This window comes from Cervus canadensis, chromosome 18, assembly GCF_019320065.1.
Source record: "Cervus canadensis isolate Bull #8, Minnesota chromosome 18, ASM1932006v1, whole genome shotgun sequence".
Taxonomy (NCBI): Eukaryota; Metazoa; Chordata; class Mammalia; order Artiodactyla; family Cervidae; genus Cervus; species Cervus canadensis.
In genome coordinates, this window is record NC_057403.1 from 25,336,798 (window position 1) to 25,362,195 (window position 25,398).

Genomic DNA, 25,398 nt, shown 5'->3' on the forward strand with positions numbered 1-25,398 from the left:
GAAGCTGAAACTCCAGTACTTTGGCCACCTCATGCGAAGAGTTGACTCATTGGAAAAGACCCTGATGCTGGGAGGGATTGGGGGCAGGAGGAGAAGGGGACGACAGAGGATGAGATGGCTGGATGGCATCACCAACTCGATGGGCATGAGTCTGAGTAAACTCCGGGAGTTGGTGATGGACAGGGAGGCCTGGCATGCTGTGATTCATGGGGTCACAAAGAGTCGGACACGACTGAGCGACTGAGCTGAAGTGAACTGAACTGAGAAGCCACCAACACTCCTGGGTTTGAGGCTAACTTCCTTGATCTAACCAGCAACTTTGTATCTCTCTGACCATTCTTCTGTGATCACATCTCCCTGCAACTCTAAACTCAGCTGGAAAAACTCCACTGACTTTAAGGATCCAAGTGATTAGTTTGGGCCCAAAGGGATAGTCTAGGATAATCTCCCCACTTCAAAATCCTTAATTTAATCCCACTTGCAAAGTTCCTTTTGCCTTGTAATTAACATATTCATAGGTGCCCAGGTTCTGGCCAGGGACATTACAGGGACGTCTTTGCAGGGACATTATTCTGTCTACTCCAACCATTCTTAAATGTTTTATGCTCGACTTCCCTCTTTTCAAGGGAATACTCAAAAGTCCACCTCATTCTACCACAATACTACCTCTCCATCACAGCTGTGAATCCAATCAGAATAAGCATCAGTATCCTCTGTACCCGTGTTTATGCCCACCATATTTGTAATAAGCCCTAGGGTCGTTGGTGATCTCTCTTTACAGATACTGTATTCCCCATCAGTTAGACATCCCATTTTCTCATCCCTCAATTCCTGAGACTTTCTAGTTGCCCTCTGGAATTCAGAGTAACAAACCCCTCTTTTATCTTCAATCACTTCCCTGAACAATCCTTTCACCTTTCTGGGTCTAACAGAAACTTGGCTTTCTCCAGAGGACTCCTGTAGCCCTCTCAATGTTTTCCCCGCCCCGCAACAGCCTCTTACCACTGGGTCTTTAAGTGGGGCAGGTGTCCTCCTTGCTCTTATTACTTTCAGACTTTCTCCGTTCCTCCTCCACAAAAGCTCTACCTTTGAATTTCATGCCAAGGGACCATATATAACTCCCATAACAGCCATACTGTTGCTGACATCTACCAAGTACAGGGTATTTCTTTCCCTTTGTTTTTTCAAAACTTGAGCTCATGGCTTACTCTGTGCAATGCTATTTGTTCAGTTGCTAAGTTGCGATTTGTTGTTCAGTGGACTCTTTTGCCACCCCAGGGCCTGCAGCCCGCCAGGCTCTTCTGTCCACGGGATTTTTCAGGCTAGAATACTGAAGTGGGTTACCATTTTCTTCTCCAGGGGATCTTCCCAACCCAGGGATCCAACTCGTGTCTCTTGCATTGGCAAGAGGATTGTTTACCACTGAACTACCCAGGGGAGCCCATAGGCTACTACCCTTCTTTTATTCTTGCAATTTCAGGACACCTACAGATGAGCCTGGCTTACTCCTTACCAGTACAACCGCTTTTACTTCTCTCATGGCTCATTTCCGCTACCATACTGATAAATTGTTATTTCTCCCTCCCCAGCTGCTGTTCATTTCTTTGCTCATATTCACAGAAAAACTCTTCGAATATGTGGTCTACAGTTTCCCATTCCTCTCGCCTCATTTTACCTTATCCTACTCCAATCCAAGCAGCCCTACAGAAACTACTCCCCACACCTTCAGGAAAGACTGTGAAGGTTACTAACCGCAATGTTGAATTTCTTGTCTCTGGCCCCACAACTGCTGCCACATTTACCACCTTTACACACACGTTCACGACTTGGTGACAGTCACAACCATACACGTGCACAGTCACATCTAAAAGGTCCATTACAATCACATACAACTCTCGTCCCCATTGCACTATACACACACACACACACACACACACACATACCTCCACGGTTCCCACACCTTGCTCCTGCACCAATTTCACACAAGCACCCAAGGTTCGCTGCCAGGATCCCTAGCGCGCGCGGATACACACACGCAACTCCCCCACCATCGTCCCTCCCACATCCCATTGCTGATAAAGCCTCGAACTCTGAAAACTTTAGCCCCTCACTGCCCTCGCGGCCTGGGCCTCTCAGGGTTCACTCCGCTCCCGGGTCTTAGACTCACCCGACTCTGAGAGTCCCTCAAGCTGTGGATGTTCCTCAGGGACTCGCGGGCGATCCCTTCTATGGTCCTGAACCGGCGAGTGTGCGGACAGAATGTTGCCTCGGGTACGGTGGACACTGGGAAATGTGGTCTGCAGCCTGGACAACCTTTTAAAAGCCCAGAGGTCTCAATTCACAGACCTTGGCCTTGGACCTTATCCCTTCGCTCGGCCGAGACCATCGGCCTCACATCGCCTCATATCTGTGGCAAAGCGTCAACCAGTTCCAGGCCGCGTCTAGAACGCAAGTTTCAACTGAGGACTCCGCGCCTCTCTTCCTCCACAAACTGGTGCCCCTCTGTGGGAACTAGGACAAGAAGCCCACGCGATCTTTCGATGGAAAGTAGCCGTGAACGCGATGCCCCCTGGGAAATGTAGTCCAGAGCTGTGTAAATACTTCTGGAAGGAGGGTGTAGTTCTCTTCACAAGCTCGCCTCCTGGGCGTCTGACACATTGGTTGGCAGAAATGTCCTGAGTCTCCGCCTGGACGGGTGGACACTTATCCTACAAGCCCTGGCTTGAGGGTTGGATGAAGGGGAGAATTTATGGGGCACCAGTGGGGCGAGGGGGGAGGAATGTCCCCTGTCTGAGAAGCCATGGGAGCACCTCCTCCAGTATCCTTCACAACAGCAAACACTTACCTTGTTCTAATTACCCTTAAAGTGGCTTAATTTTCATGGTTGCATTAGTATTTCGTAAATGTTATTCATGTCTGAGCTATTATTTTTTGCTGAAGTTAATACTTGCCGGCTGTTTTTCACTTGCTTCCTTTTTTATGAGATTATCACTTATTTTTTATTTTTAATTGAAAGATAATTCCTTCACAATGTTGTTGGTTTGTGCTGTACAACGTGAATCAGCCATAAGTATGCATGTGTCCCCTCCCTCTTGAACTGTGCTTATGATTTAGATATATGTCTAAACTTTCTGATGGAGGAGTAATTCTTTCCATATTTTCAAAATCATCGGTAATCTTTAAATATTTTAATTGTGAAATGGAAAATACCTGAAGAAAAGTACATAGAATGTGTAAGTTCAGGGTAATGCCATACAAGAGGAGAATGTTGGTATGTTGGTACCTTGTTGTTACCTCAAGAAGAAATGCCCAACCCCTGTGATCATTTCTGACCCCAAGACACCAACTGACCACTATCTTGTTAATATAATAACATCTTGATTTCTCACTTATCTATCTTTGAAATTTACATAAATACAATCAAACCGTATGAATTTGCTTAGTTGTTAAAACTCCTAACTAGATTAACTCAAAACTCCACACTAACTTTACACTTAAGCGATTCTTAATGCGACTCTCTGGTGTGTCTTTGTCTTAAAGAGGAGAAGGGGGATGGTTCCTTTTTAAATATAAGGTGAGGGGTTGAGGTAAACGTTCAAGTTTGGCTGAATAATGCCTTCTGGATGTGTGATTACAAAGAATAAAACTTAATTTTGAATGTAAACCTTTTACCTGGGTTGCTGGCGTGGATTCATCATTGCTTGAAATCCTCTTAAAACCTAGGCCTCTGGGAAGGAAGCTCCTCAGAAGGTGCTAATGTTCATCTATTTTTCTCAAAAAAAAAAACAAAAAACAAAAAACAAAAAAACTCCACACTAAAGGCTTTGCAGAAGGAAATATATGCCAATTCAGGTATAAAAATTATTTTCCTCAGTTTCTATGGTGTTGCCAGACTCCAAGATCAACCCTCCCTCCAAAGTTCAAGAATTCACTGGGAGAACTCACAGCAAAACAATACAAAGCAAAATCAGCAAAAAGAAAAGGTGCACTGGGCAAACTTCAGGAAAAACCAGCCCCATGTTTCCAAGGATCCTTTTCCCAGTGGAGTCACAAAAGCCATTAATTCCCCAGGAACAAGCTGTGACAGTACATGTGAAATGGTAACAACCAGGGGAGCTCGTTAGAAACTCAGTATCTAGTATTTTCATTGGGGCCTGACTGCATAGGCAGGCTGTGCCTGGCACATACCAGAATTTCAGACTCTCAGAAGGAAAGCAAGTATTTAGCATAAATTATATTGTTTGAACAAACACTGTAGACTTAGTGAGCCATTCTTATCAATTAGGATAATGGGAATCTTCTCAAAATTTTAAGTTCTAGTTGTAAATCAAGAGCCAAACTTCAACCAGGCCTTTAAAGGATAAGTTGTCTCAGCTCTGCTATGTTACCCTTTTTCTGCATACTACTGTCCTAAACAAATGGCTTTCAACAACATTAAAAAAATTACAAAGTATGTAAAAAGCCAAGAAAAATCAAGACATTCCCAAAACACAAGGCAAAAATCGGGAATACTTCAGGTGTTCTTAGATTGTTGCTGCTTAACTTCAGTCTCTGCCTCTTTCCTCACATGGCCTTCTTCTATGTCTTCTCATCTTCTGTTTATTGTAAGTGGATTTAAGTCACATCCAGATAATCCAGGATAATCTCACCTAGAGATCCTTATCTTAATTACATCTGTAAAGACCCCCTTTTTTCCCCCAAATAAGGTCACATTCACAGGTCTTGGGAGTTTGGATGTGGATATATCTCTAGGATGCCACCACTTAATCCCAAACAACCTGTTACTATATTAGTTTTATCTTAATAGATTTCCATAGAATTCTCATCTTGCCTTAGTGATCTCAGAGGTTTAGCAGAGCAAAGACCAATGACCTACCCACTAAAACTTGTTCATTCTCGTTTTATCTCAATAAATGACAATTCTGGGTTCTTGATCTAAAAATACAGGGATTGGCCTAGGTTCCTCTTTTTCTCTCATTTCCCTCATCAAATCTATTACCCAATCCATTTAGCTCTATCTTCAAAATGTATCTAGAATCCAATTAGTTCTCATAACTACCACTGCTATCACCCTAGACCAACTCACCATTATCTTTTACCTGGATTGTTCCACCAGCCCATTGACTAGTTTCCCTTCTTCTTTTTTTGTCCCCCTACACCCTACTCTCTACTCAGCACTCCAAATGATTTCTTTTAAATATAAGATCATGCCACTCTTCTGTTCAAAACCCACTATTGCTTTTACATCTCACTAAGACTAACCAAACTTCCTAAAATATTCTCCATAATCAGTCTTCTCATTAGCTGTTCAACTCATTTACTACTCTCCACTTTGTCACACTGTCCTAGTTGCTGCTCACTGAATATACCAGGCTTATGGCTTGTTGTTGTTGTTCATCACTCAGTTGTGTCCGACTCTTTGCAACCCCATGAACAGCAGCCTGTCAGCCTTCCCTGTCCTTCACTATCTCCCGAAGTTTGCTCAAATTTGTGTCCATTGAGAGGCATATGGCTAACCCACGGCATTTTTGTTTAGTTGTGTTCTCTGCATACAGTGCTCTTTATCCAAATATCTTCAAATGTCACTACTTCTGTTTTTGATCAAATATCTCCATTTGAAGAGGAAATGAGGCTGAAAGGATTCAGATTTTTCCACTATCTCAGCCACCCATACAGTGACCCACAATCTTGTGATCTCTCTCTCTCTCTCTCTCTCTCTCACACACACACACACACACACACACACACTCCCAACCACACAAGCCCACAATATGACCCTCTATCCTCACAAAACCACTCATAATCTTGATCCTACCTCTCCCTCACCGCACGCAGTCTCTCTTTCATTCAACTAACCCCTAAATGTAGTCACACTCGCAATCTCATCATGGTCTCACACTGGGACCCTCCTTTGCCCACTCTCTCATGTGACTGGACTTGTGAATTTCTCCTCTTTAAACTCCCGAGGCTGCTTTGGTCCCAGACACTCATGTTCCACATTCGGGTTCTCTCTTCTGGCTCCCCAACACTTTCCTCAGCAGCTTGCCTCAAGGCAATCTGAGCGCTCCCAGATCAAAGCGTAACCCTGAGCAGCCTCCCTTGCATTTAGCTGAGGCCAGGCCCCACCTCAGAGCCTAGGGAACGCAGTTTACCTTGGCCGAGTCCGTCCCGCCGTTGGCGAAGTCCTGGACTACATTTCCCGGGATGCCGTGGGGCTCACTATGTTGCAGGGTGAGCGCCAAAACCTGCGAGAGCCCCAACAGAAACTTGAGGCTGGGTTGTGTCAAAGAAAAGTTGCACCAAACAAGTTAAACACATAAGGAAAACGTTATTAAAGACTATTGCAATAGGGAAGACAGATTTACCTCAACTTTGTATATAACAGTCGCTGGGAGTTTATAGCCAGTGGGCAGGGTGATGGAGTCAGTGGAGTCAGCTTGACTAAAGTTTGCTCATGGAATCTTTGTCAGCTGAGACTCGCGGAAGCCTCAGGTGCGCTGCCAGGTCCAGGTTCCTCGCCACGGGGGACTCAGGATGAATTGGAGATAGCTTTTAGCAGCTTCTCTCTCGCTCTCGCGCTCTCTCTCGCTCGCTCGCTCGCTCGCTCTCTCTCTCGCTCTGTCTCTCTCTCTGGACTACATCTCCCAGAGGCCTCTAGGCCTGGTGCTCCCTCCCGCGAGAAGCAGACCTTCTCCTGAGGAGTGGGCGGGTTTTTCTGGCGGGTAGGGGCAAACAGCCTCTGGGTGCTGTGGGAGCTGCTGGGCTCTTGTTTATTTCAAGTACAGTGGAGCGGTACTGACCAGACAGACCTGAGGAATCGTAGGTGAGATGGGTTGGAGCTGGGCGTGTCTGGAACCTCCGGTCTCAACGGGAGCCAGCCAGCTGGGAAGGGGAGATTGTGAGGAGTGTGTGTGTGATTGTGATTGTGTCTCTGTGTCTGTGTGACCCTGTACCAAACTGTAAAGGCGGGGAGGCGGGCTTGATTTGCAGTTATAATGGTGCATGTGTGATGGGGTTTAACTTTGTGACTGGGTGTGGCACTGTTTGTGAGTGTGAAGTTCTTTGACTGCGGTTGCAAAGCTGTGTATCCACTTTGTGTGTGTGTGTTTATGAACATTTGCTGAGCGGTGGGCGTGGGGTGGCTTAACTGTGAGATTTCTAATATTTCCCCTTGGGGGTGTGTTTGTGATATTGTTGGTGGGTAGGGTGCGTCTGAATTTGTTGTCATTGTGTCCCCATGATAGGTGTCACCTGGGGGTGCCTTTGACTGCGATCGTGACTGACTGCCTCCAGAGTGTATATGATTGACTGGCCCTCTGGGGTGCCTGAGTGCCCCGTGGTATGAGTGAGTTTGTATGATTATATATCCATATAGCACTGTAGGTGTGAGACGCCTTTGTCTGTGTCTTTGTGACTCCAGCGCTCTGTTCCCAGGAGTTGGAGCCCAGGGGCAGAGTCTGCCCAGAACTGCAAATGACCCTGCGCTTCTGTTCTGCTGGTATTGAGCAGGACGCACAAGCCTTTTCTGGGCTAATATCTGTAGGTGGTAGATTGACTTGGACTCCCAGAAGAACCTGATTTTTCCTGACTCCTTTCTCCCTCCCCAGCTCTGCTCTACTTGCACAGTCTTCCAGAGTGGAGTAAAGAATGCCTGTTGAACATCCACAAGGCACCTGCAAGGTAGCTTATCATTTCCCCTTGTTTCCCCAGATCCTCTTTTCTTTGTCAAGATATGACTTGCTTTCCTTCTCTTGAAAATTTCTTGCCTGTCAGGTGACCTGATCCATGGAATTTTTTTTCCTTTGAGAAATGTGATTTGCTCTAAACCCCAATCCACACACATGACTTTCTTTTCCTCATTTGTCAAATGATTTTTCTTTAAGCTGTCTTAAAAAACCTTTTTATTATAAAAGTGAAATTATCTTTAATTAAAAACATACAGCTATCCTCAATGAAGAAAACTAAATTTCCAGTTAAAACCAATGCTACCTTTTTGACAGTTTCTCCCCAGTATGTTTTATGTACACATATAAAATATAGTTTTTATTTTATTTTATTTTTTTAAATGTGGTTTTTAAAATTGAATTTATTCAGTATTTATCATTTGTAGCATACATTTTAACATAAAATTATATTTAAGTATTGAGAGGGTAACAGGCAAGAAGGCTAGGGTCCCCCAAGCAGAGGAAATAGACTGCAAATGTCAGACCTTTTTTTCCCTTCTCTATATAAAATTAAAAGCAGGTTTCGTTTAAAATTCTGTGTTGCCATGACACCTGTTTCTACCTGAACTTAACTTTTCTCAAACCTTGAGCTAACCAATGTGTTTTTATTATGGAAATGTTTTTCTTAAGCTATGTTAATGAACTATGTATTTACCTTAGACTGTGTTTTTTCAAGTTGGTTCCACCTAAGACTCAGAACCTATAATGGCTCAACAAATCAATATGTTTTACTCATAGAAATGTTCTTTTAAGCTATGTTAATGAGACTATGTATTTGCTTGGAAACCTGCCTTTCTTTAAGATTCAGGTCAATCATTTTATGGCCCGGGATGACTCACCCTGTGCCAATGCTATCTCAAAAATGCATGTTGTGGGTGAATGGCCTGCCACTCTCAGAGTTATGAGACATTTCCTTTATCTAATTAGCAGCTTGCTAATATGAAGAAGGAAATGGCAACCCACTCCAGTATTGCCTGGACAATTCCATGGACTAAGGAGCTTGGTGGGCTACAGTCCATGGGGTCACAAAGAGTCAGACATGACTTCACTTTCACTTTCACTTTCAATAGGTATATAAGGGGGCACTCTCTCTGCCACCTTCTGATGTCTATGTCAAAAGCTTTCTCTATCTGTTTTATACTTTAATAAAACTTTATTACACAAAAGCTCTGAGCGATCAAGCCTTGTCACTGGCCCCGGAACAAATTCCTCTCCTCCAGAGGCCAAGAATCCCAGCATCATTCACGGCTCATAACAACAACCTTTCATCTTCGGGGCTCTTCAAGTTTGGGACCTATGGAACAGTACACAGTAACAGCGTAGATCACAAATCTCTTGAAAGTCTATGATCCAACAGATTAGGTTAGTAGTTCTAATTCTCAGAAAGTTATGAAATGGTCAAAGAGACTAGAAAGTTTGACTGAGAGAGGAGAGTTTGGTTCACACGCTTCATCCATCCATGGCTGCTCCCCTGGAGGGACGTTGGGTGCCTCTTGACATTAGCAGGTCGGTTTAATCCCCCAATAGGGTTTCTGCCATAAGCTGTGTGAGGTCACTGTGGAACTTGAGATTAGGACACAGCTCTTGGTTCGCACATGTGTCTCTTTCAATCAGTCACACACACAAGCACACCATAGAGTTAGTAAAGTACAGCAGAAAACGTGTTTGCTAGGAGAACAAAGAACTAGAGCTCCAAGCATCCTTACCTTGTCCTGAAGAATCCCGGACGAGCCCCCAAGATGTCAAACATTTGACATGAATCTTGAAAAAAGGCAGATTTCCAAGGAAATACATAGTCTCATTAACATAGCTTAAGAGAACATTTCCATGAGTAAAACATACTGATTTGTTGAGCCATTATAGGTTCTGAGTCTTAGGTGGAACCAACTTGAAGGAAGACAGAGTCTAATGTAAATACATAGTTCATTAAACATAGCTTAAGAAAAACATTTCCATAATAAAAACACATTGGTTAGCTCAAGGTTTCAGAAAAGTTAAGCTCAGGTGGAACCAGGTGTCATCATGGCAACACAGAATTTTAAAATAAACCTCCTTTTAATTTTGTATAAAGAAGGAAAAAAACATCTGATACGTGCATATCCTCCACTTGGGGGCCCCTAGCCTTCCTGCCTGTTACCCTCTCAGTATCTTCCCACATTATTTAATATTTGAAACATTTTTAGGTGCATATTTATTTGAATGCCTATGTCTTCATTCTTTCAAATTATATATAGAAATGGCATTTAACACCCATTTGTGCAAATAATTATAAAGACCCATGTAAGGAATCAAGAAAAAGAATACAACCATCTGTAAAGCAGCCTCTGATGTACCCCTCCACAGTCATAAACAGTTATGCCCTTCTGGTGATAACCACTGTGATCATTTCTTTGTCTTTCACTTAGAGCTTTGATATGAATTCCAAAATCACATAAGTTAGTTTTGTCCATTTTCTATCTTTGTATGAAGAGACATCCTTTTATGTTTTTTCATTAAAAATGTTTGTGAGCTTCATTCATATTTCCCATAACTATAGTTCATTTTTTCCATTGCTCTATACATATTGTCTCATTGTATAATAGTATCGATTTAATAATCTGTTCTATTCTTCATGGATGATTGACTTGCTTATAGTTTTTGAGTGTTATAAGCAGTGTGACTGTGAATGTTTCGTGCAGATATTTTGGGACATGTGTGCTTCTATTTCTTTAATATGTAATAAAATTGTAATTCAGTTGTTGAGGGCTAGGGTTTGTACAGCCTCAGTTTTACTGGACAATGCCAAACTGGTCTCTAAAGATACTGTGCAAGTTTTTTTACTTGTATCAGCAGTTACAAAGGTTCCTTTTGTTTATAGTCATGTCAGCCCTTGGCATTGTCACACTTTAAAACTTTTGCCAATTAAATATCTAGTATTATCACATTTCATTGATATGCCTGTATTATCAGTGAAATTGAACACCAGTTCTTGCCCACCCGTGTACTTAGTCGCTCAGTCATGTCCAACTCTTTGCAAGCCCATGAACTGTAGCCCACCAGGCTCCTCTGTCCATGGGATTCTCCAGGCAAGAATACTGGAGTGGGATGCCTTTCCCTTCTCTAAAGGATCTTCCTGACCCAGGGATCTAACCCAGGTCTCCTGCACTGCAGGCAGATTCTTTATTGTATGAGCTACAGGAGATATTCCCTTTTGCAAAATATTTGTTCAGATATTTTGCCAATTTTTTTAAAATCTTTTTTTTTTCAATTTCTCCTTTATTTATTTATTTATTTATTTTTTCCAGTGGGTTTTGTCATACATTGATATGAATCAGCCATATTTTGCCAATTTTTAATTGGGTTGTTTTTCTCTGACTGATTTATAGCAATTGAATATGTGTGTGTGTGTGTGTGTGTGTGTGTAATCTATATACATAATATATATATTATGTATCATCTGTATTTATTTTAGTTTGGGCTTCCCTTGTGGCTCAGTGGTAAAGAATTCACCTTCCAATGCAGGAGATGCAGGAGATGTGGGTTTGATCTCTGAGTCGGAAAGATCCCCTGAAGGAAGAAATGGCAGCCCACTCCAGTATTTTTTCCGGGATAATCTCATGGACAGAGGAGCCTGACAGGCTACAGTCCATGGGGATGCAAAAGAGTTGGACATGACTGAAGTCACTGGGCGCACATGTGTGCATGCATATTTTAATTTACTGGCAGTTGCATATGTGACAAAAATTATCTTCTGCTTTGGCTTGGTTTTTCACTCTGATGCCTTCTGGTGAGTAGAGGTTTTGGATTTCAATGTGATGAAATCTTTTTCAGTAGTTAGTGCTTTTTAAAGAAATTTTCTGCTACTTTGAGGTAATGAAGATTTTCTTGTGTTTGCTTCTAAAAGCTCCCTAGGTTTTTGCCTTAACATTTCTGTCTTTACACTACCTGGAATTGATTAGTGTAGGGTAGGGATTCAATTTCATTTTATCCCCCACATGGGTATCCAGTTGCTCCAGTATCATTTATTGAAAAGTTCATCTTTTTTACACTGAGTTGCAGTGTCATTATAATTACAGAGGTGGTGCTAGTGGTAAAGAACCTGCCTGCCAATGCAGGAGACATAAGAGATGTGGGTTCTCTCCTTGAGTTGGGAAGATCCTCTGGAAGAGGGCATGGGAACTCACTCCAGTACTCTTTCCCTGGAGAAGTCCATGGACAAAGGAGCCTGATGGGCTACAGTCCATAGGGTCGCAAAGAGTAGGACATGACTGAAGCAACTTAGCATACATTATGGCTACGTCTTGTTTCTGGACTTTATATTTTGTTCTATTGCTCTGTTTGTCTCCCCTCACAATACTATGCTATTAAGATAGCTGTTAAGTATTCACTGTGACTTTGGAATAATATTTGGAGCAAATCCTCTTACTTTCTTGTTCCTTAAGAATATCTTGGCTGTTTGTGTTCTTTTCCTATCCATATAAATTTTTGAAATAGCTTGGTTCCACTCAAACATCTTTTGGGATTTGATTGGATTGCACTGTATCTATAATCATGTGAGTATAAATTTGAGAAATCTTCTAATAATAACATTAACCTCTCAATTGATATTACATCTTTTACATGTTTTTCAGCAATGTCTTGCTTATCTCCTAAAATAGTACTTCTCAAATAGGAAGAATTTAATCCATTGTATATAGTATTTCCCTTATGCATTGACTGCCAGGAATTTGAGCACTTCACACATGATCAATTATAGCACATCTTAGCCAGAGTTTTGATATTGAGTACCTATGATGTATGACCTTTGTGTATGATTTTTTTTTTCTTTTATTCTTAGCCTCTTCAAATACATTTTTGAAGTGAGGGATATAAAAATGAGATATAGACTTAGAATCAGATATGTATTGTTTAATATTTTTATTTTAATAACATCCAGGTCCAATCAAGTCTGCTGTGCATGGTTCCTTTTACTGTTCTCCCTATATTATATTTCTTTTTTAAATACCCTTTCCACTTCTCTTTCCCAATCTCCTCAAAACCAACCCCCCTCCACAACTATCCTCTATCAGTTAATTTCTGCCTTTGCCTCTTTGTCATCTATTATCAATATCACTTTAGTTTAAATATAGACTCCATCAGAAAAAAAGAAACAAACCATCCCTCAAGGTTTTTTTTTTACTTACACTAGTCTCTGTAACATGGTGTAAAAATTATGGGCTCTAGTGTCAAATGTGGTCTCTGATCTCAGCTACACCACCTGTGAGCTGTTTAACCTGTGATTGAGAGGTTCTCATTCTCAATGTTGAGAAGGAAAGTTGTGTAAAACACTTGGTTGTCATTCAGTTGCTAAGTCGTATCTGACTTTTTGCGACCCGGTGGACTGCACCATGCCAGGCTTCCCTGTCTTCACCATCTCCCAGAGTTTGCTCAAACTCATATCCATTGAGTCAGTGATGCCAATGGTACACATCAGAAATTCAGTAAATATTAGCTTCCCTTTCCTTTATTTCCTATTCTTGGGATCTCTAAATCAATTATGGTATAAAGTGGTTGCCCAAAAGTCTTTGGGTAGGTCTTGAAGGATCTTTTTTTGTTGTTGTTGAGGTTTAATCAACATATAACATTATATTTGTTTCAGGTATACAACGTAATGATTCAGGTTAGGAGCACTGACTCTGCATTAAAAAATCTTCATATAACTTATAGTTGTTCCTCCATATCCATGGGTCTTTGGTATCTGCATTCTCAGATTTAATCCACCACAGATCGTATTCAGTTCAGTTCAGTTGCTCAGTCACGTCTGACTCTTTGCAACACCATGGACTGCAGCACGCCAGGCCTCCCTGTCCATCACCAACTCCCGGAGTTTACTCAAACTCATGTCCATCGAATCGGTGATGCCATCCAACCATCTCATTCTCTGTCATCTCCTTCTCCTACCGCCTTCAATCTTTCCAGTCATCAAGGTATTTTCCAATGAGTCAGCTCTTCGCATCAGGTGGCCAAAGTATTGGAGTTTCAGCTTCAGCATCAGTCCTCCCAATGAATATTCTGATTTCCTTTAGGATGGACTGGTTGGCTCTCCTTGCAGTCCAAGGGACTCTGATCCTGTAGCATTGTAGTATTTACTACTGAAAAAAACAACACATATAAGTGGAACTAGTCAGTTCAGATCCATGCTATTCAAGGGTCAACTGTATTATAAAGTGATCACCACAGTGAGTCTAATATCCATCAGTATACATAGTATAAAAATTGTGTTTTCTTATGACTTTTAAGATTTATTCTCTTAGCAATTTTCAAATATGCAGTACAGTATTATTAACTATATGCCATGCTATACATTGTATCACCAAGACTTATTTCATAACTGGAAGTTTGTATCTTTTGACTTCCTTTACCCATTCCACTCACCCCCGACCCCATCTCTGGCAACCAACAGTGTGTTCTCTATATCTATGAACTTGGTTTTTGTTTATTTGTTTAAATTCTACATATAAGTGAGCTCATACAGTATTTTTCTTTCTCTGTCCTCCTTACTTCACTTAGCATAATAGTGGTACATTACGTTGTGCATTGCTTACTTGTTGTTAAACTATTTAAATAGTTTGTATTATCAATTTGAATTTTTTTTTAATGTATTTATCTGGCTACGTTGGGTCTCATTTGCAGCATGCAGGATCTTCATTGCATCATGCAGGATCTTTTCTTGCAGCACACAGACTCTCCAGTTGCAGCTTGTGGTGCCCAGTTGTGGTATGTGGGCTCAGTAGTTCAGCAGTTGCAGCATATGGGCTCTTTAGTTGTGGCATATGGGCTCCAGAGCACTTGGTAGTCGCGGCATGTGGACTTAATTGCTACACAGCATGTGAGATCTTAGTTCCCTGACCAGGGATTGAATCCAAGTCCCCTGCACTACAAGGTGGAATCTTAACCACTGGACCACCAGGGAAGTCCCTATCTATTTGAATTTTTTAAATTTATGTCTCTGTGCTTTACTTGTGCCATGTTTTTTTTTTTTTTTTTTTTAATTTTTTTATTTTTTTAATTTTTTTTATTAGTTGGAGGCTAATTGCTTCACAACATTTCAGTGGGTTTTGTCATACATTGATATGAATCAGCCATAGATTTACACTTATTCCCCATCCCGATCCCCCCTCCCATCTCCCTCTCCACCCGATTCCTCTGGGTCTTCCCAGTGCACCAGGCCGGAGCACTTGTCTCATGCATCCTTGTGCCATGTTTTGATCATTTCTTTTTTTTTTTAATCTTTGAATACCTGCTCAAATATATCACTATTCTGAAGATAGCTGTATTTGCTATTGCTTTCATTACAAAAGAATATTTATTACAACAAATTTGAAAACTACAGAGAAGCACAAATAAGTAACAGAAGTTATCTGTAATCCTGTCGATTAAAGACAACTGCTGTCAATACTTAGAATTCTTTTCTAAATGTGATCACATTCTGGCTACTGACTTGTAACCCATCTTTATCATGCCAAAATACAATGTGAACAACTGACCATGTTGTTATACATTTATCTTTACCATGAGTTGTAATGGCTTCATCATGTTACCATTTTACCCAGCTCCCTTTTTTAAACATGGTTTACTTACAAATTATTGCCATTATAAACAATGAGCAGCTCTTAGGCTGAATGCTAGTGTTTTCCTTTTTAAATTTTATTTTTAGTTAAATTATTATACATGTAACTAATAATTTTGTTATAAAAAATTTTGTGTTATGAAGAGGTTCATATCCATGTACTACAAGCCACAATCCTAGGAACCTACCCAGGCTCGTCACTACAAATGGTGACTGCAGCCAAGAAATTAAAAGATGCTTGCTCCTTGGAAGAAAAGCTATGACCAACCTATATAGCATATTAAAAAGCAGAGACATTAGGCAACAAAAGTCCGTCTAGTCAAAGCTATGGTTTTTCCAGTAGTCATGTATGGATGTGAGAGTTGGACTATAAAGAAAGCTGAGCGCCGAAGAATTGATGCTTTTGAACTGTGGTGTTGGAGAAGACTCTTGAGAGTCCCTTGGACTGCAAGGAGATCCAGCCAGTCAATCTTAAAGGAAATCAGTCCTGAATATTCATTTGAAGGACTGATGTTGAAGCTGAAACTCCAATACTTTGGCCACCTGACGTGAAGAACTGACTCATTGGAAAAGACCCTGATGCTGGGAAAGATTGAAGTCAGGAGGAGAAGGGGATGACAGAGGATGAGATGGTTGGATGGCATCACTGACTCGATGGACATGAGTTTGAGTAAACTCCTTGAGTTGGTGATGGACAGGGAAGCCTGGTGTGCTGCAGTCCATGGGGTCACAAAGAGTCAGACACGACTGAGAGACTTAACTGAGGTATCTACCCAAAGTACCCAAAGGTAGCCGCTGTTATCAATTAATTATTTATCCTATTAAAAATGCATATACATGGGTAATTCCTTTGTGGTCCAGTCATTAGGACTCTAAACTTCCTAACCACTGCAGGGCATCTAGGTTGATCCCTGGTTGAGGAACTAAGATCCCACATGCCTCGAGGCATGTCCCCCCCAAAACGCATACACATGTAAATGTGTATGTGGTACTGTTTTTAATTGAAAAATATTTCTGTATAAAAAGAATTATAAGTACATCCTGCAAAATGTGGAAAGTAACTGCACTATAAGATTGGTCCAAGGATTGAGTTGGTTCATGTAAAACCCTTAAAACAGGGCCTAACCACTTACTTAGTGTCATTTAGTAGTTAGGAAACCTATGACAAACCTAGACAGCTTATTAAAAAGAGACATCACTTTGCCAACAAAGGTCCATAAAGTCAAAGCTGTGGTTTTTCCGGTAGTCATGTACGGATATGAGAGTTGGACCATAAGGTAGGCTGAGTGCCAAAGAACTGATGATTTAGAACTGTGGTGCTAAAGAAGACTCATGAGAGTTCCTTGGATTGGACTGCAAGTAGATTAAAGCAGTCAATCCTTAAGGACATCAACCCTGAATATTCATTGAAAGGACAGATGCTGAAGCTGAAACTCCAATACTCTGGCCACCTGATGTGAAGAGCTGACTCATTGGTAAAGACCCTGATGTTGGGAAAGAGGGAAGGCAACAGGAGAAGGGGGCAGCAGAGGATGAGATGGCTAGATAGCATCATCAACTCAGTGGACATGAATCTGAGCAAACTCCAGGAGATAATGGAGGACAGAGGAGCCTGGATTGCTATAGTCCATGGGGTCGCAAAGAGTCAGACAAAACTTAGCGACTAAACAACAACAGTTATTGTTACTGTTCTGAAGCCTACTTTTTTATTCTTTGTGGAGAATTGTTCATTTAAGTATAGATCTCACTTTGATTACTTCATGTAAGGCCATATTTTATAATACTGTGGTATGTTTAATGATTTTATGGTTTTTAGAGATTTAGATTTTATATAGCTAAATCACTGTGGCAAACATTGCTCCAGTGAACATCTATGTACATGTCTTCTCTAAGGTATATACTAATAGTGAAATTATGGAGATAAAAAGTACACATACTTTGTATGATCTGTGTGCTCAGTTGTGTCCGACTCTCTGCAACCCCATGGACTGCAGCCCTCCAGGTTCCTCTGTCCATGGGGATTCTCCAGGCAAGAATACTGGAGTGGGTTGCCATGCCCTCCTCCAGGGGATCTTCCCAACCCAGGGATCGAACCCAGGTTTCCCACATTGCAGGCAGATTCTTTACAGACTGAACCACCAGGGAAGCCCATACTTTAGCCCAGGGAACACATACTTTAGACTTCAGTAAACATCTCCAAGTTAAACTTCACAGTGGCTTATTCACTTCACAGTATACCCTTTGTCAGCCCTGTTTTTCCACTGCCATTTAGGTTACTTTTGTCTCCATAAGGCAGAAAGACACAATTGCAACAAATAGAATAGAGGGTTAATTATTTCATTTAATTTAAGCTGGTTATTCTTAACTTTTGTTACTCCTGTCTGGGTCCCACCTCTAGCAATTCTGATTTAACTGGTTTGGGATAGAGCTTGGAAATCATCAATTTTAAAAGATCACCAGGTGGAGAAGGAAATAGCAACTCACTCTAGTATTCTTGCCTGGGAATTCCCACGGACAGAGGAGCCTGGCGGGCTATGGTCCATGGAGTTGCAAGAATCAGACACGACTTAGAGACTAAACCACCACCACAGCAGAAACCAGCAAACCCACACACTGTAAACAATTATCCTCCAATTATCCAATAAAAAATTAAGATCACCAGGGATTTCCATGGTGGTCCAGTGGTTAAGAATCCACCTTCCAGTGCAGGAGACAGGTTCGATCCCTGGTCTGGGAAGATCCTGTATGCTGTGGAGCAACTAAGCCTGTGCCCACAACTACCAAGCCTGCACTCTAGGACCCACAAGCTGCAGATACTGAGCTGTTGTGCTGCAACTACTGAAGCCCACTTGACTAGAGCCTCTGCTGCACAGCACGGGAAGTCACTGCAATGAGAAGCCTATGCATTGCAACTAGAGAGTAGCCCTTGCTCAGCGCAACTAGGGAAAGCTGGCATACAGCAACAAAGACCCAGGGCAGCCAAAAAATAAATTAAAAAAAATTTAAATAAAAGATCATCAGATAATTCTAGTGTGCTGCCACAGTTGACAATTAATGACTTAAGCTCATACAAGATGACTAGACAAACGTTAAGATTTGATTGGTCTGGAGTGGGGTTCAAGTTTTAGAATATTTTTTTAAAGCTATCCAGTTGATTCTAATAGCAATCAGAATTCATAACCACTGGCTTAGACAAAGCATGACTCATTTTCTGGAGCTTACGGAAAAAAATTCTTGTAGCAAAGTAAGAGAGGGATGATGTTGAAGGAGGCAATCAGTAATATCTGTCATACCTGTGCTCTTGCCAGGAGTTAACATTATGAAACTATCATTGTTTGGTCATTTTAGTGGTGGTCTGGGACAATACCTAAAGGAAATGGCATACATATATGTTTAAATCTTCATGTTCTTTTCAAAAGCAAGGTTTGGGTTTTCTGAATCTTACGTATTTTAACATTTTTATATTCTGTTTTTATCTTCATTAATTTTTTCCTTTTTTTTTTTTTAGTTTCTTGCAGTGTTGAATTCAAATCAGTTTTTTTAAAGGAGTTTAATGTTATTAAATCTTATTTTGAGGGGGGTAGTTTTCCTCTGTCCAGGTTTTTTATATGTATTACTTTCCTTTTCACTTTATTTCTAGGTATTTTATATTTCTATTTAGGCTCACATTTAACATGAGAATTACTTAGGACTGTGTCTTACTTTGTTTGGATAACTTAAATTTTGATTAATTTAAATCTTTATTCAACTTGCAGAAAAGTTACAAGAATAATACAAAGGATTCTTGGGTACTCTTTGCTCAGAATCACCAGTAGTTTACATTTTGTTCCATTTGTATTATCATTCCTGTGTGCATTTGCAGTTGTTCTCTGTCTCTATATATGCATGCACGCACACTCACAAATATATAATACACACATTTTATCTGAACTATTTAAGAATAAATTGTAGAATTTGCCCCTTTACCCTTAAACACTTCACTGTGTTATTTCCTAGGGACAAGAGTATTCTCTTACATAATCATAATATAGTCACTAAAATAAGAGATTTTAACAACAGTGCATTACTGTCAATATACAAATTTTTTTCTAGTCCCAATAATATTCTTTGTAGCAGTTCATCCTACCCTCATCCCTCACCCTCTCTCCCTGATTCACTGTCCAGGATCACACATTGAATTTACTTATCATGTCTCTCTCTAGTCTTTAACCTGGAAGATTAAAGATGTCGGCATTTCATGATGTCGACATTTTTGAAGAGGATAGGCAGTTTATTTTGTAAAATGTCACTTAATTAGGATTTGTCTTATGGCTCCTCATAAGTACATTCAGGTTATGAATTTTGTGGCAGGAATACCACAAAAGTGATTGTTTCCTTCTCAGGACATCATAGAAGGGAGTATGTGATATTGACTTGTTCCATATTAACTTTGATGACTGGTTATGGTGGTATCTACTATGTGTCTTCACTGTAAAGGTAGTAGTTATCTCTTTGTAATTAACAGCTAATTAATTTATAATTAATAGCAGAGAGATACATTGAAACTATGTAAATACCTCATCACCAAACTTTTACCCACAACTTTTAGCATCCATTGATGTGTGGGATCCTTTATCCATTATTGACTGGCTCCTTTATTACTATGATGTTTTCAAGATGGTAGAATTTTAAAATCTCCATGATTTTGTCTGTATTAATTATTTGGTTTTCGACTGTGAAGGAGAGCATTCCCTTATCCCTTAATTATTTATTCATTTGTTACATCAGTATGTACTTGTAGATTTTCATTTACTCAGTGTGTTATGTGATCCATTACCATTTATTTTGATACTCAAATTGTCCCAGATTTGGTCAGTGGGGGTCTATTCATGCTGGCTTCTGTGTACTTTTGACTTTCCCCATGATTCTTTGAGCATTTCCTCTCTTTCTGGCCCAGGATGTTACAGGCTTATTTCTAACTACTCTCCTAGCTCCAGCTTGAAGTAAACAATTTCTCTAAACAGAATGGTTTCTTGCTGTAAAGAATATTTAGAAACCAAGATCTGGGTGATAGGACTACAGTATTCAGTCTGGTCTTAATCCTGTCCCAGATTTGTATCTCCCTTCTCCAGTAGTTAAAAACCTAACTCTCACTGTCCTCATTATATTTACTAATTTGTTCAATTCTATAATATAACAAAAATAGTTTTAGATTTCCTAACCTATACTATAGTAACTATCAAACCTACTAAGTGGAGCTCAGTATTTGTTTATAGTTCTCTTTGTCTTCAGAATAAGGGTACATAGTTAAAATACTTCTGTGTTAAAATTTATTTGAATTCATTTTTTAATCCCCTCCTTCAGTGTGGCTGTGTTATTCATTCGACATACTTTTAGGTTCATTTGTTCCTGTTTGTAATCTGTTTGATTTTTTAAATTAATTTTAACACATTCTTGTTGATTTGATTATATGAACATGGTTCCAGTTAGAGCAGTATCACTCTGCTCCTATGACCCTTGATTTAGTGAATATTATGTGCTTGATTGTGTCCCCTCTTCCCTAATTCATTTGTTGAAGCTCTGACTCCCCAGTGAGGGCTGCATGCATGTATGCTAAGTCACTTCAGTCGTGTCTGACCCTTTGCAACCCTATGGACTATAGCCCATCAGGCTCCTCTGTACATGGGATTTTCCAAGCAAGAACACTGGAGTAGGTTGCCATACCCTCCTCCAGGGGATCTTCCCAACCTAGGAATCAAACCTATGTCTTACATCACCTGCATTGGCAGTCTGGTTCTTTACCACTGGTGCCACCTGAGATATGTTTATATATATGTCCTGCCACCAAGTGGAGAAGGGAATGGCAACGCACTCCAGTACTCTTGCCTGGAAAATCCCACGGATGGAGGAACCTGGTAGGCTACAGTCCCTGGGGTCGTGAAGAGTCGGACACGAATGAGCAACTTCAATTTCACTTTTCACTTTCATGCGTTGGAGAAGGAAATGGCAACCCATTGCAGTGCTCTTGCCTGGAGAATCCTGGGGATGGAGGAGCCTGGTGGGTTGCCGTCTATGGCATCATACAGAGTTGAACACGACTGAAGTGACTTAGCAGCAGCAGCTTACCACCAAGACATATTTAGACCTAATCTAAACAAGCTTGTTGTTTGAGTAATGCAGGAAAAGACTGGAGCTGAAATATTTTTACCTCTGGGGACTTGAGTTGTTTATTTGTTCAAGGTCTTAATTGATGTATGAATCCTTTTCCAGGTCTCCTTTAGGTCTTCCAAAATAATAGCTACCAAACACGGTGGCATTATTTTATACAACTGTGTAAATACCTTATATGTGATTTCAGAATCATTTCAATAATGATTGGTGTTCAGAGAACTCATCCTTGTAATTTTCCAAAAGTATCCCATTACCTCCTATCTTATTCCTTTTCTGGGACTTTAGAACTACACTCTCAATTACTTGGCTGTGGCCTTTGCAAATCCCCTTTATTGTTCTCCCAAGATTAGCCTCATAGACTTCCTAAGTAAACATGGATTTTATCAAATGGCATAAACAACTATATTCTAACCACAAAAGAATTTTTCCTCTTTATTGCTAATTCCAGACTTATTCAGTTCATTAATCTTTCATCAAGATGCTGCTATATCTAAGTAACTTTCTCTTCTGTCTCCTTGAGGGATGCAATTTATGACCATCTATCTTAGAATTTTCCTTCCTAGTATAGTTACTTAAAGCTCTAATCAACCCTCAGAAATGAGTGAAATGACAATTATGCTCATTTTAAAATGTATATGACACTAGTTTTATCCTCTAATAAAATTGGGATAGGGCCTGGACATATTTATAATTATTGAGCTCCCTACTTCTTTAGGGTATTTTTATCTATATCACTATTTAGGAATGATTGACTTAATCTGTTTTCCTAAATAAGTCTTTCACCTTCTAGTGTTTCTTCTCATTCTGTTTCCTTATCTGTTTGTCAAAGTGTCCAGTCATAAATGAGAACTATATAAGCCATTTACTTTTTATGAAAATGAGTTTAAGTCTTTTCATATCTATTATAAAAGCTTAATTCTCCCAGAACACACACACAAAAAGTGAATGTTTTTATATTTTCTTTCAGACTGTGAATCAAGGTTGAGACCAAGAATTATTTCTGAAAAAGGATATTTATGGAATAGAATCATCCTGGTGGGAGATAATGGAAAGACTTATAAAAAACAGCATTGAGTACTCACGTTTCAGAGGTGATTGGGAATGTAAAAGCCAGTTTGAGAGAAAACAGGAATCTCAGGAAGGACATTTCAGTCAAATGATATTTACTCCTGAAGACATGCCCACTTTCAATACCCAGCATCAGAGAATTCATACTGATGAGAAACTCCTTGAATGTAAGGAATGTGGGAAGGATTTTAGTTTTGTATCAGTCCTTATTCGACATCAGCGAATTCATACTGGTGAGAAACCTTATGAATGTAAAGAATGTGGCAAGGCCTTTGGTAGTGGTGCAAATCTTGCTTACCATCAAAGAATTCATACTGGTGAAAAACCTTATGAATGTAATGAATGTGGGAAGGCCTTTGGTAGTGGCTCAAACCTTACTCACCATCAGCGAATTCACACTGGTGAGAAACCATATGAATGTAAGGAATGTGGGAAAGCCTTTAGTTTTGGATCAGGCCTTATTCGACATCAGATAATTCACAGTGGTGAAAAGCCTTATGAGTGTAAGGTATGTGGGAAGTCCTTTAGTTTTGAATCAGCCCTTACTCGGCATCACAGAATCCACACAGGCGAGAAACCTTATGAATGTAAGGATTGTGGAAAAGCCTTTGGCAGTGGTTCCAACCTTACTCAGCATCGAAGAGTTCACACTGGTGAGAAACCTTATGAATGTAAAGGATGTGGAATGGCCTTTAGTAGTGGTTCAGCCCTAACTCGGCATCAGAGAATTCATACCGGTGAGAAACCATATATATGTAATGAATGTGGGAAGGCATTTAGTTTTGGATCAGCCCTTACTCGACATCAAAGAATTCACACTGGTGAGAAACCTTATGTGTGTAAGGAATGTGGGAAGGCTTTCAATAGTGGCTCGGATCTCACTCAACATCAGAGAATTCACACTGGTGAGAAACCTTATGAGTGTAAGGAATGTGAGAAAGCCTTTAGAAGTGGTTCAAAACTTATTCAGCATCAAAGAATGCACACTGGTGAGAAACCCTATGAGTGTAAGGAATGTGGGAAGGCCTTTAGTAGTGGTTCAGACCTCACTCAACATCAGAGAATTCATACTGGTGAGAAACCTTATGAATGTAAGGAATGTGGGAAGGCTTTCAGTAGTGGCTCAAAACTTATCCAACACCAGCTAATTCACACTGGTGAAAAACCCTATGAATGCAGAGAATGTAGAAAGTCCTTTAGTAGTGGCTCAGCTCTTAATCGGCACCAGAGAATACACACTGGTCAGAAACCCTATGAATGTAAGGAATGTGGGAAGACTTTTGGTCCTGGCTCAACCCTTACTCAGCATCAGAGAATGCATACTGCTGAGAAGCTTTATGAATGTAAGGGATGTGGGAAAGCTTTGGGGAGGGATTCAGAAATTCAACAACATAAGAAAAATGCTGGTGAGAAGCTCTGTGAATTGGAAACTCCATAAAGTTGGAATTATATAGTTAAGGAAGCATACAATAAGAAAATTCATACTAGTGAGAATCCCCACAAATGTAATTAAAGTATATATATCTTACTTATACTTTACCAGTTAGTCAGTCTGAGAAAATTCATATAGAAAAAAAATTTTTTTAACCAATCTGAATAAAATATTTGAAGATTTTAATCTAAACTCATTCCTTCACTATTTTTAGAAAATTCACACTTGTGAATATTAAACATTGAAAAATCTTTTATTGTATATTGCCTTCATTTTAAACATTGGAATTTATTCAGGGGCTAATTTTGCTACTTTCTTTTTAATGTTCTTATTTTTGTGTGTATTATACAGAATTACTGATCCATTTCAAAATTATTTTAAATTATTATTGAGGGTCTAAATTTACCCTTTTTTTTCTCTCCCATTTCTCATACTAATATCATTTATTCAATAACCATATCTATTTTTATATTTTTATTGTTGTTTGATAGTATATTTTTATACATATAAAGCTTAAATATCACTTCAGTATTTGTTTTCAAATTTGCATATCTGTGTTTGTATCTGTTTTTCACCCTGTTTGTGTTAAGTTATGGTTACTTTTACATATCCTTTAATGTCTTATGGATATGTACTTTTTGTTTTAGAAGGTTGTTTTATTTTTCTTTTATAAACTTTATACTGTTCTTTTTGCAGAACAATTTTCCTACATAAAAATGTAGATATGAGTTAAAAATAGATATAGTTATCTGTAATCTTACCAGTCATAGATAATCAATGTCAAATTTTTGAAGCAAATCCTTTAAGATTATATCTGACATTGCTTTTGAAAGAAGTGTTATCATGCTATAACCAGCTTTTAATATTCTTTCTCTGTAAATATATTGTTACAATTCCTCTGGCATTAAAGTACTTACCTGTTTTTATCAAATCCTTATTTTTGTCAAATACAGAAAAAATTTTTCATCATAAAGCGTTACTTTGTTGGCTCCTTTTGAATGTGTCTGCTTTATTTGTTGTTCATTTTAAAGATAATGTGTGGATCTCTTCTGCTTTACATTATTTATACATCATCTGTAAAATCTTACTTCCCTTTGGCTAACATCCCTGAACTTAGTTACTTCCCCAGCATTAACTAACTTGCTTATTCTTCCAGATCCTTTTATGTGCATATGTGATGTGTTTATGGTACTGTGGGCATAATTAGTGTGGTTCTGAAGCAAACTGTGGGGATTCTACAGTTGTGCCTATCACATAATAAATACTTGGTTAATTTAGCCATCATCATTGTTATCTTCTCAGTCTTTGTTATTTATGGTAAAAGTTTTAACTGTGATCTCTACCTTACTCAACATCAAAGACATTATGAGGAAAAGACATTTATGTAAGTGAACATAGGAAAAGTTTGATCAACATGTATCCCTTATTGAACAAGA

General features: G+C 39.7%; 1 protein-coding gene across 1 annotated transcript; it reads left to right on the plus strand.

Moving 5' to 3' along the window:
* Positions 1-6,703: 6,703 nt before the first annotated feature.
* Positions 6,704-24,951, plus strand: ZNF571 (zinc finger protein 571). Its single transcript, XM_043437425.1, has 3 exons — positions 6,704-6,823; positions 7,608-7,680; positions 22,430-24,951. Exon 3 carries the CDS (start codon positions 22,508-22,510, stop codon positions 23,966-23,968), a length of 1,461 nt encoding a protein of 486 aa, XP_043293360.1. The 5' UTR covers positions 6,704-6,823; positions 7,608-7,680; positions 22,430-22,507; the 3' UTR covers positions 23,969-24,951.
* Positions 24,952-25,398: the final 447 nt, after the last annotated feature.

What these genes read in the sequence shown, in the direction of transcription:
- ZNF571 (XM_043437425.1), top strand. Translation starts at nt 22,508, where the DNA reads ATGGAAAGACTTATAAAAAACAGCATTGAGTACTCACGTTTCAGAGGT.